This window comes from Quercus robur, chromosome 10 (genome assembly GCF_932294415.1).
Source record: "Quercus robur chromosome 10, dhQueRobu3.1, whole genome shotgun sequence".
Lineage (NCBI taxonomy): Eukaryota > Viridiplantae > Streptophyta > Magnoliopsida > Fagales > Fagaceae > Quercus > Quercus robur.
The window spans coordinates 8,920,637-8,933,340 of NC_065543.1; the positions used below are offsets into that span (position 1 = coordinate 8,920,637).

A 12,704-nucleotide genomic window follows, 5' to 3' on the forward strand; every position below is an offset into this window, starting at 1 on the left:
CAAATCGAATGTTATCAAACATATATTTTACTGCAGTACTTGCTCATATTTTCGTGGCTTAAAAGTTATGATTTCAGTTGCTTTTTTAAGCTGTATAAATGTGTGTGCAATTATCAATAGCAAAAGAGAGTATAGCTTTCATGACTTTCATTACCACTGCCACTTCTTTTATAGTCTTTGTTACTCTCTTTAATCAGTTTGCTCCGGGAGGCCTTAGCAAGACGTTCACCATCATCGCCACCATGTTCCAATGTAAACCCGGCCCTATAATGCATCAGGAAACAAATGATCATTTCCTATATTACCCTGATTTTGGAAAAATTCCTAACTTCAAGTTACCTAGCAAAAAGAAGAAAAAAAAAGTCAGCCTAGCCAACGTCTTATAAGAAATCTACACCACCGGCCACCACCAGGCCAATTCCCTTCATTAAATTGGCCTCAAATAAAACTATAATTTTAATATATCTTTGCTTATATCAAGTAATGAATTCATGTTTTCTCAAAAAAAAAAAAAAAGTAATGAATTCATGGATGCACAAAGTGACATTGCAGCATGTGATGTGGCACGCTGGTGTTTGAAGTTTCATAGGGTGGCTGAGTAGCGTGGTGAAGCCAAGAGTGGCAGAATATGTTTGTGATGGATAATTGTGCAATGTGCATCCTCCAAATTTTGGTGGGAAAATTAGTTATAGGTGTGCTAATTTTAGGAAGTTCATTGTTAGTAAGCCATTTGCTTAAATTTTGTCATGCGTTTAATGGGTAACTATAGGCTTAATTAATTAGAGAGACGATTCATTGATTGTGTCTGTGACAGAAAAATACAGATTTCTCTTTGAGATTCAAATAGAGGTTTAGATTTTCTCTTTATTATTGAATGCATATTCTTTCTCCAAGAAAATCTAACTAGATTCAGCCTAAACATGAATTTCTTTTTCCCATCATTCTGGTAGTTCCATTTTAAGTACCATGTTCCTTCAATCCTCTTATACATAATTTTCCTTCTATATCATTCAATCATAACCTTCGTTTACATGAGCAATCAATTGAAAAGATGGATTCCTTTGAATAAAACACGAGCAAATCTATAGCAGTAAGATTTGTTTTATATTACTTTTTCACTAATATACATAATTCTTCAATTTGGTTGATTTGATGTTGTCATCAATATGTGGTTTTTCTTTTTCTTAGAAAAGTCCATGCTAACATGGATTATGTATGGAAATTTACCTATTTCTGAGATAGATTAAAATAATTTTATAAAATATTAAATTGATTAAGAAATTACATGATTTGCTCTTGTATAATTTCAATTTGCATTACAAATTGATGAAGAAACCATTGCTTGAACGTGTAATGGCTTACAAAAATTTTGTCAGATAATTTCAAATACTGTAAAAAAATAACTCAAAAATTCAGATATTAAAACTTCTGAAAGACCAAAAAATATTAAAGAAAAATTATTAATATTTGAGTTTGAGTTTAAGTTGGATTTGTTAGAGAGATAGAGTTTCACTCCTTGTTAAGTTTGGATTAAACAAAATAATTTTGTTTAAAAAAAAATTATGAGTTTGAGTTTAAGGTGGACTTGTAAGATAGAGTTTCACTCCTTATTAAGTTTGAACCAAAAAAAAAAAAAATTTATTTTAAAAAAAATGATGAGTTTGAGTTTGAGTTAGACTTGTTAGAAAAACAGAGTTTTATTCCTTATTAAGTTTGAACTAAACAAAAAGATTTAAATAAAATGAAAATTTTATTTAAATATTGTGCTAACGTGGAAAATTAGAAGAGTTTCAGAGGTTTCGGTTATATATATATACTAGTATTAAGTCCGTGCGATGCACGGCTTAATTAAATATTATATATGTTGAAAGTTAAAACTTTATTAATAATTTATGAGTCACACATTAAAAACAAATTAATTTCGCAACATGTGTGCATAAATATATTGAGTCACTTTGTGTATAAATGGTGTGTAGTATATAAATTTTACATATTAAAACATAAAATTGTGATATATAATCAAAATATTTTATTTATTTTAAATTACTTGAAACATTTAATAAAATTTGAGATGGAAGACGTCAACTCAAGTTGTTCCTCTCTACTCATTTTTTGTTTAGAAAAAAACTATACACACACATATATATACACATAAAAATTATATATACAAAACAATAGTGAGAAACCTATCAAATTTTGATTAAACAAATAACATATTTCTATCATTCTTACCTCTTCTTTTATATTGGAAAGTTGCGTTACAAGTACTTTTTTCTCTCTTTGTCTCCCTTGTTTTTATGCCTTGCATTTGATTCTTTGGCACATCTTTATGCTTATTTAGACTTACATATTTGCAAATTCTATTGTGTCTCCAACTTGCATGTCCAACATGTATCTGAAATATTATTTTTCCATTTATATCAATTAATATTTATATATATTCAAAGTTAACCAATAGTAAATATATATTCAAAGTTAACCAATGGTAAATGTTATCATTCTAACATAAATCTCAATATTAACAAAAAAAGAATCTAACCTATTCTTTTTCAATCTTTATGATAGGCCAAAAACGAATTGACCCCTTGTGATAAATTAATTGATTAATTAGTCAAGTTTATTAATTAATCAAATTAACATACAAACGCGTGGTAGCACAAACAAATCTCCAATAAACTAAGTACAATAGAAAATAAATTAGCACGGTGATTTGTTAAAGAATGGGGAAAACCAACACGGCAAAAACCCCACCGAATGATTTTAAAGTCACCACTCTCGAGAATCCATTATTATCAAAACAAGCGGTTACAAGTAAAGGAATCCCAGTACCTTTTACCAACTACAGTTGAACCCTTACCCCAATACTCAATTGGACTTGTTCTGTAGTGACAATCTCTCCTTGTAATGCACGGCTCCTAGTACGTGACTAACCAATTGCGTGGACCCCAGTACGCAACTTCAATCACCAACTAGAAAAAGTTGTTGGTTGCAAAGTTCTTCAATTTATCACACGATAAAGATCGAGAAGCTCCTTGATACAAAATCCTATAGTACACAAACACAGCAGCTTCTTTACAAAAAAGATGAACTAGAGAGAATTCTGTTTCCGGTTACAATTTGCTTGAACAAACTTTGCTCAACACTTGTACAACTTTCTCCACCTTTGACGGCTCTTAAAATAATCATTTTATATGTCTAGGGTTGTGAGAAAAGAAAGCCTAAACATACAATTATGGATTGGAGTCAAAACAGACTTGAAACTTTGTTTTTCGTAAACCTCAACAGATGTCTATCTGTTGAGCTGCTGTCGAGCCACGAGCTAGAACAGCTCTTCAAGGTTCGATAGATGGCTAGCTGTCAAATTTTAATGAACAACACTTTATGCACTTGAATCTTGGACAAATTTTCATGACTTTAACACTTGAACTTGAAACGAGGTTTCTTGAAGTATTAAACACATCTTAGATCTACCTAAATACAAGTAAAGTGCATTTTGTCAAAGGATTAGTCAATTACATAAAATAGTGACATATGTTCCTAATAAATGAATCACATATGTCCTAACACTTTATAAAGGTCAAAATTAACAAAATGCAATGACTCAATCTTTCTCTTTCTCATCAAGGTTGAATTTGGATTCTTCAAACTTTCTCTTTCTCTTTCTCATCACAGGAGTACATTCCACCATCTTCAGATTAAACAACTTCTTCATCAGATACATCTTTTTGTTAGCCGAAGGCTTTTCATACATACAAGACAAAGCCTTCATCAGATCCACAGTAGTCTTTTCCTTTACAACGTTGTGTGCAACTGATCTTGTCATATCTAATCATATAACTCCTGGCACCTGTCTATAAAGAAGACTTCATTCTTCTTCTTCTTCTATACTATTTGGTTTTTTTCCCTAAAAGAGGAAGATGTAATTTCTTCCCATACAAATAATCTTCGATCTACATCTTCCAATAGCCAAAGTTTGTGCCGTTAAACTTCTTGATTCCTAATGTCTTTCCTTCTTCTCTGGCCATTGCTCCCAATCGAACCTACGCTCTGATACCACTTGTTGGGAAAAATTCTATATAACTGTGAATAAATTTCAGCAAGTACAGTGAAAGCACAATCACACAAAAATACAAAGATTTACGTGGAAACTCTTTCTCCTTGAAGGAAAAAATCACGAGACAAATTTTAAATAATTTCACTATATTAAATAGAGATTATAACATTTAAAAATACAGTTTAAGTAAAAAAAAAAAAAAACTCTTTTTCTTTTCATTCACTCTCTTTTTTACTGTATATTTTCACAATTTTTTCTTATTCTCTATATTTTTCTCTTTTCTTTTATTTGCTCTTACTCACGCATTTCTCCAAAACTGCAGTGTTCTCGATCTCACTTACTATGATTTCTTTTCACTCTTCTTTTACTCACTGACCGAATGACCTCTCCTTTTATTTATTCATATTTTTCTTCTTTTCTTCCTTTCACATTTTTTATATCAAATCACAATAAATACAGCTTAGTTGCCTTGCTTTGCTTCAGCCAGTTTCTTTTTTCTTTTAGCTCTCCCGCCGAATGGCCTTTGCTTCTTTCTTTTCTTTTTTCTTCAGCGTGTCCAACACGCTTTGGATCACTTTTTTTTTTTTTTTTTGAGGAACGCTTTGGATCACTTCTCATTGAGAGAAGTTCTTCTCATAAGACAAGAGTGACATGCTGATTAAATGAGCTCTTGACAAGGCATGTGGGCTGGACCCACACGGTACTTTGCACCCAACACCAACCTTGTCTCAAACATCAAGACTTTATTGCAATCTGTCATATGCTTTCCACTCTTGAAAAAAAGGAAAATGCGTGGTTGTCTTGTTGCTCTATTAGGTTTTTTTTTTTTTCTGTTGACTATAGTCTATAGAAAACATTTTTAGTTGACATGCGTTTTCCACCATGCCAAGGATTTTTTAAAAAAATAACTATAAATCCGAAACAATTTTATTAGTTGGGCAACTTTCCAAACTATTTGCATTTCTAACAAATCGAGTCTAATAGACTCGATTTTGCCATTTGAAAATACACTTGGAAATCGAGTGTGAGACACTCGATTTTCAAACTCGAGTGTCTCACACTCGATTTTCAAGTGTATTTTCAAAGGGCAAAATCGAGTCTATTAGACTCGATTTGTTAGAAATGCAAATAGTTTGAAAAGTTGCCCAACTAATAAAATTGTTTGAAAGATTTAGTTATTTTTTAAAAAAAATCCCCATACCAAACGACTCATTATGCGGAAAACGTTTTTCCTTCAAAACAAATGGAGTATAAACTTTGTAGTCAAAAAAAAAAAAAAAAAAAATGGAGTATAAACTTTGCTTTATTACCTCACTCTCTCATCTATATTTAGGAGAAAAAATTTTTGCTTAACCTATTTCCTTTTACAGGTAGTACGTAGTGGCTAGTAATTAGTTCTATAGGCTCTCAAATTTTTGCTTTAATAGTGATTATCGTAGTACATATTACATAATAATTTATATCAGTTCAAATTTCTGAGTGTTTTTATTAACATGTAGGATTTCCTTATATCATTCTTTTTAGATAAGGCTTCAATAAGTTGATAAACAATCGATAGATAATTAAGATGGTTCCTTTGATTAAAACATGAGCAAATCTATATCAGTAAGATTTGTTTTATATTATTTTTTGCACAAATATACTCAATTCTTTGGTTGATTACATGTTGTCATCAATATGTGGTTTTTCTTTTTCTTAGAAAAGTCCACGTCTAGTTAACTATAGTGAAATAAGCAGCCAATTCTTGTGAAAATATTTGACCATTTGCTTAAACGCAATCTTTGTGAAAACATCAGTCCATGGCCATGCACAAGGTTGGGTTGACCAGAGTTGCCTAGAACGACACATATTCGTTAAATAATCAAATGGAGTCAAGATTTCAGTCCAAAAGCCAAGTTTAAAATTAAGGATATGTTTAGATACAGTTTATTTTGTTGAAACTAAAAATTTATTACTAAAAGTACTGTAGATAAAGATAAAAGTTAGTTGAAATAGTATAGTGGAGCTCATAAATAATATTAAAAAGTACAGTAGGGCTCATAAATAGTACCAAAAATAAGCTAAATAGTGAAATAATTTTCATTTATAATCTATATCCAAACGGAGGCTAAATTAAAAAAAAAAATTGAGAGTAAAATTATTTTAATAATAAAATAATTAAACTATTAGTATATGTCAGTATATTTGTCATACATGTAACAAGCAAATAAATGTAAATTACTAATTTATTTTTTTTAGTTTTAGAGTATCATAAATTTTCATTTATTCTTTTTTTTTTTTTTTGCACTAAAAATTTATGATGAATTTGAGTTTGTTAAATACCTAGAATTTTTCTGTTCAAAATAAAAGAGAACATAGAAGTAGCAAGAAAAAAAAAAAAGTTGTGTCTATTTAAATTTCTAGAAAGATAAGAAATAAGGTGATTGGAGACTGTTGAGAACGTAGGATTTGCGGAAGGTTTTATGTAGGATTTGCGGAAGGTTTTATCTAAATTGTGAACTTTTATTTTACAAATATCTCACACATCCATCAATTAATTTATAGTTCTCCAAGAAATACTACGTCCATAACCCTCTTACAATAAATTATAAAGTGATAAACTCTAAATTATAAGTTATAAACTCTATGTTGTTATTGGCTTTAATTAAAAATTAACAACTTAAATTTTTTTTTTCGCCTTATAACAACTTATAATAGACTAACACTTAAAATTTATTGTAAAAGTATTACAAAAGAAATTCTATTTCTCTATCTCCTATTCACCCAACACAAACTAGAAAACAAAAACCGGAAACACAAAACTGAAAAACACTTACCAATAGTTGAAAACTGTTTTCTGCTTTTGAATTTTGAAAAAGAAAAATGTAATCCATCACTTGTTTGGCACCTGTTTTCTGTTTTCTGTTCAGTTTTACTCCTTATAAATCACCCATATTAAAGCAAAGGAAACCCTATCACTTGGTGTCGAAGCTTACTCTCAGTCGTCAAAAAGGTTTATAGCTTCTCTCTCTCTCTCAAATACGTCACAAATTTTTATAAAATTATTGGTAGTTTTATTTTTTCTTTTGTTTTTCTTTGTATGATATTGCAGGGTCATTGGTGGATCTGAAGTGATTTCTGAACTTCAAGCCGTATAAGGTGATAATGGATATTGGGTTTTCTGGGTTTTTTGGTTGGTTTGTCCTAAATCTGACATTATAGGTTTCATTTCCTCATATGCATAGAAACAGGGTAAACAGACCTGAAACCCCATCTGGGTTTATCATTATTTTTCTTGTAAATAAATTATTTTGTGGTTATATTTGAGACATTGGAGTGCATGGGTTTCTGGGATATGTTTCTTTATGTTAACTATAGGTTAACTTAACTCTCAATGTTAATTTTATGTTCTCATAATTTTGATGCAATTTTCACTGATATATTTAATTATGTAACTTATCTCCATGAGACAGAAAGTGTAAGAAATGCTCAAGAAATGTTTATACAAAGATAAAGTTTGAAACTTTCTTAATTTTTGAGCATTAACACAAAGTGAGGCTTTAAGGGCTACAGGACAGAGGCAAAGTTAACAATCCATTGTGTGAAAATATTTGAAGACTTTCATAGTTAATTTATTTGTTCTGTTGTGAACCTGAAATAATGATGATCTTCGATCACATTGTGAAACCTGAAATGTATGTCAATGCATGCACCAAACTGAAATATGAGATTCACAAATATTTATTTATGGGTTTCAGAGAACAAGCACAATTGAAACAGCCACATTAAATTTGTATTATGGTGGATGGGATTAAGCTTGACTTGGAATTGAAGTTGTAGATTGGGTGGTGTTATTGAATCTCATGTTCAAAGGGAATTTTTACATTTTAGTAATGCTATTGATGCTCAGCTGAAGGAAGAAATAGATTTATAATGGCAAGTAAAGGACGATGTTGTATCAGCTATAACTTATAACTTTTTCTGTGCATATGGGTTGGATAACTTGTGGTATGGTCGATGAAGTGTGTATATTATGTCATTCTATATATCTCAGGTTTTATATTGCATATTGTTCATTTGAGGCTAATGTGAATGATCTTCAATAGATGGCACATGAATTGAATGAGGCGGAAGACCTCAAACTATGGCCTCCTGCAATTGAAAAGTTGTTTTTAGATATTATGATCGAAGAACAAGTGAAAGGGAACATGAGAACTGGTGTTTTTAAGAAGAGAACTTGGACGAAAATTCGAAATGAACTCAATGCACGAGCTAATCGGTGCTTTGGCATGCAACAACTTGAGACAAAATTTAATAGGCTCAGAACAAAACACGAGACCATTTTTCAAGATTTACGAAATTCTGGAATGGGTTGGGATTTTAAGACAAACACAGTTATTGCCAGTGATGAAGTTTGGGCGGATGTACTTGCGGTAAGTGTTTTATTTGTTCAATTATATTAGAAGTCTTTTCTTGGTTTGTGCCATATACTATGGTATATGTATTTCACTTGTTTATGTTGCTTGTTGGTAGGCAAATCCTAAAGCCAAGGACTTTTGGAAAAAAAGATGTGAACACTATCATTTGCTAAGAATACTGTTCAACAAAGTTACTGCCACCGGTATCCTCCAAATTTCCTCCAACCAAGCAGCTCCAAATAGTGATGAAGAGCGTGAGCTAGATAAGAAGTTTCGCAGTGCTGGATTACATGCTGACCTGGATGATGATAGTGATGACAACACAAACAATGTCCCAAGGGGTCATGAGCGCACCACACGTGGTGAGAAGCGTCCAATGCAACAAGAATGGTCTAATAAGGGGAAGAAGTCTGCCAAGAAAATGGATGAACTTAGTGAGTTTGCACAGGGACTCCGGGACTATACTGAACTATGTAGGGCAAGGTTTCAAGCTAGTCAGGCTAAGGCCAGCGCTAAGAAATTTAGTAAATCTGTCACCATTGATGATAAATTCTCTCTTGAGAAAGCTATTGGGATGCTCAATGAGTACACAGACCTGGATCATGATACCTATTTTAAGGTACTTAAGGAACTCTGTAATTTGAAACGTAGAATTGTCTTCATTACCTTGTCAGATAAGAGGAAGAAAGCATGGATGGAGTTTATTGCAAAAGGAATATGATCGACTTGTGGTTGTCCTTTCATTTATGCGTCATAGCTAACTAGTATGATTTGGCTGCAATTTCTGATGGGGAAGTATTTGAAAGTTGAAGCCTTTTGAGATATTTGTATGCTTCACTTTATTATATATAGTCACTATGATAAAAGGTTAATGCGGACTAGTATTTTGTCTAGGAATGATTATATGAATGAATTTCACTTTGGAATCTAGCGTGGTGTTATGACAGGTTTCGAATGGACATAAATGTATTTCGTCCCTTATGTGTTGAATTGAAAAGGTATCAATTGATGCCCTTTCTGCCTCTTGTAGAGCTTCACAATGACCTCCAACTCCACTGTCGACCCCATGTTTTAAGGCCTGTCAAATGTTTTCCAACTCTTGAACTTGGGTTTTGCATACTTCCACCTCCCGCATCTAAATTCACAAGATAACATCAACGTCATCATTACCACTACCTTCTTCCAAGTAGAAGTCATCCTCGACAACACATTCTATATATGTGTGTGTAATTTGATAATTGGGGGTGTGGGGATTTTATCACTAAACGTGTTTGTATAAAATACTAAGATCTTGGCGACTAGACATTCTTATGAGAAATCTACATCACCCCTAGGCCAATAAATCTATATATCCCTTTCACTTCATTCAATTGGCTATAAATTAATTTCTTAAAAAATATGGCTTTAGATGAAACTATAATAAGTCTAATATATATTTTGCTTATAAAAGAAATAGGAATTTAAGGTCAGGTTCTCTTTCACGAGCAAATCAGTATTTTTGGGTCACAAAACTCTTGACTTGTTAGCTTTTGACATTTAAATCAAATATATTCCTCCAACCATTTATATAATCAAACACAAATTATCGAATGCCACAATTAATACATATTTTACTACACTGTTTGCTCATAATCTACTTCAATGCAGGAATATAAGCCCAAATGCATGAATAAGAAGAGCGAGTACTCATCTGCTAAGTCTATCAAGAGCTACGTGGCAATGGAATGGTGTAATCAAAAGTATTACGAGAGAAGAAAGGAAATTATGTATAATTTCTGTTGTAGTGGTGTGATTTCAATGATTTTCTAGTTCAAGTTTTCTCTGTAGTTCTTTACGCTTCTTTTAGAGTAAGGAAAATCTTTTATGATCAGTTATAAATGTTTGGCTTTTCAAGTGGAAAATCAAAGATATGTTGAGTATAACAAAGCCGTTTCATGCCTCTGTTATTGTGCCCTGCTATATATATATATATATATATATATATATATATATTACATTTAGATCAACCGCATTAACTCATGCAAAATCTTACAAAATATAAAAAATAATCCATTTTACACATTTTGAGCAAAAAATCACCCACATCAGTTGGTGTAAAATTGTACATAAATACACAAATGTTACAGTAACCTTGCATGTTTGCATGGTTACCATAACTCGTGCATTTAATATTTTTTGGTGGTAAATCATGCATTTAATATTTTAGTATTTTTTGGAGTGTTGGGTCTGTGAGAGAGAGGTGTAGTGAGTGAGGAAATAATAAAAAATTGTAAAAGAATGAATATTTAATTGAATATATGTGTAAAATAGATAGACTGATGTAAGTGCTTGTAAAAATGGGTATGTAAAATAAAAAAAATAGTTTTTTGTGTGCAAAATAGACGGAAAGTTTGCTCATATAAGAGGAAAATCGTTACCTTAAGCATGTGAAACAAGGTACAGGGGAAATAAAAATTGCTGTAGAAATATGTTATCAGACACAAAATTCAGTTAAGTAAATCTCTGTACATTGCAATTACAAAATCCTCAAGGCAACATGTTCTACACAGTAACAATGGATAAAATATTCATGAAGTCACAGACTTAAGTGTCCTGATTATATGTTCACTTTGTAATGAAAGTATTTTGAGGTAGACTGTAACAAGGCAAGCACAATCAATGATTTGCGCATAGTGTTTCATGGGCGATGAGATTAAAAAAGGGGCGGGTAATTTCTTTCAAATACAGATTGAATATATTGAAAACATAAAGATAAATCAATGTATCAGACATGGGGGCAACTGTTTAGTAGAAGAATTATCTGATAAAAGTAGAGATCGATGTTGTAGCCCACACTGAAATTAGATCAAACCAAGAACTGTTATCTCAGTCCCAACCCAGGCCCTAATTTTCCAAAATGCGACTTGAGTCTCCTTTTTTTTTTTTGATGGGTGGTGTTTATTTCACACAGCCATGTATGCATAACTATACACACAAATGACCAGCTAGCTATCCCAGTTCCAAGTAAGCTTCTTATTATCCAAGAATAAGGCAATCAAATGACCAACACTTACTGATATCAGACTCAAGTTCATTCCCAATTGATGGTTCTTGAAGAGCATGCGTAATTGAAGTTGGCTGTGTTCTTGAAGAGCACGGTCAATGGAGGCTATGGTGAAGAGAGGCTCAAATGGCAATGGTGGAGGTGGGCTCAACCTAAGACATAATCCTCTCTTTCCCCCAAGGGTCCAGCTGAGCTCTTCAAGAGAGGGGTTATTATAGCCTAGTTGGGTTGGGTACACCTCTAGATGAGCACAAACTTGACTCGATTCCACCCATGGACATTCCTAATTGAGATAGATACAAATATTTTTCTAAATTATCGTAGCTATTGCATGACAATTTATCCATTTAAATTTTTTATTATTGTTTTTATTAACATTTTAAATTTCCATGCATCATGCTTCCTGGATAATGTTTCCATTGGTTGATAAACAATCAATTGATAAGATAGGTTCCTATGAATCAAGAGGTTGGGTTTAGGGCAATAACAAGTGTCTTTACAAAAAGTGACAAGTTGTAGGTTTGAGTTCGAGAGTCAATATCACCAATAAAAATTTGGGTTAGAATGCCTTATTTCTTAATCCCACAAAAGTGAAAATTTTGTGCACTAAATATGACTTTTTTTTTTTTTTTAGTATTATTTGAAATTTCCCAATATAAACAAGTCTCTTATTTTGCTGGACTTCATAAATCCATGTGCAGGCAAGAATTAGATGCAGTGGACAAAGAGCTGGACCAAGTAGGTTCTACCATGTCGTACTTTTGTAAATTAATAGAGTGCTTTTAGGACCGCACACTTAGCTACACATTTAGGGTTATAAGAGCATACACATTCTTGGAGCTAAAAATTTAGCTATTTAACACTTACAAAAGTTACTTTATCTATTTTCCATTTTCACTTTATAATACACCCATCATCAATAAGTCTATATTTTTAACCATTTGATTAAAATAATACAAATAACTCATTAGAACAATAATAAAAACATCCACCACAAACTTCAGTAACCAACCACAACCACCACCACCATCACCACCACAACAGCAACAACCCATAGCAAAAAAAAAAAAAAAAAAAAAAAAAAAAAAAAGCAACAAAGCAAGGCACCCAGCCATCGAACCAACCACACCACAGCCCACCGAGGGTCGGTGGCAAAGGCGAGATGGGTCGGCAGCATGGGGCAAGAGAGTGGACCAGTGAGGAGTGGAAG

General features: G+C 32.1%; 1 protein-coding gene across 1 annotated transcript; it reads left to right on the plus strand.

Annotated features, from left to right (window-relative positions):
* The first annotated feature begins 6,842 nt into the window (after positions 1 to 6,842).
* LOC126703059 (uncharacterized protein At2g29880-like) lies at positions 6,843 to 9,406 on the plus strand. Its single transcript, XM_050401967.1, has 4 exons — positions 6,843 to 7,046; positions 7,146 to 7,192; positions 8,140 to 8,466; positions 8,567 to 9,406. Exons 3-4 carry the CDS (start codon positions 8,140 to 8,142, stop codon positions 9,170 to 9,172), a joined length of 933 nt encoding a protein of 310 aa, XP_050257924.1. The 5' UTR covers positions 6,843 to 7,046; positions 7,146 to 7,192; the 3' UTR covers positions 9,173 to 9,406.
* The last annotated feature ends 3,298 nt before the right edge of the window (positions 9,407 to 12,704 follow it).

Excerpts from the sequence above, each read along its gene's own strand:
- LOC126703059 (XM_050401967.1), top strand. The coding sequence starts at position 8,140 with ATGGCACATGAATTGAATGAGGCGGAAGACCTCAAACTATGGCCTCCT. Across the intron at positions 8,467-8,566 it reads TTTGGGCGGATGTACTTGCG|GCAAATCCTAAAGCCAAGGA; the intron begins GTAAGTGTTTTA and ends GCTTGTTGGTAG.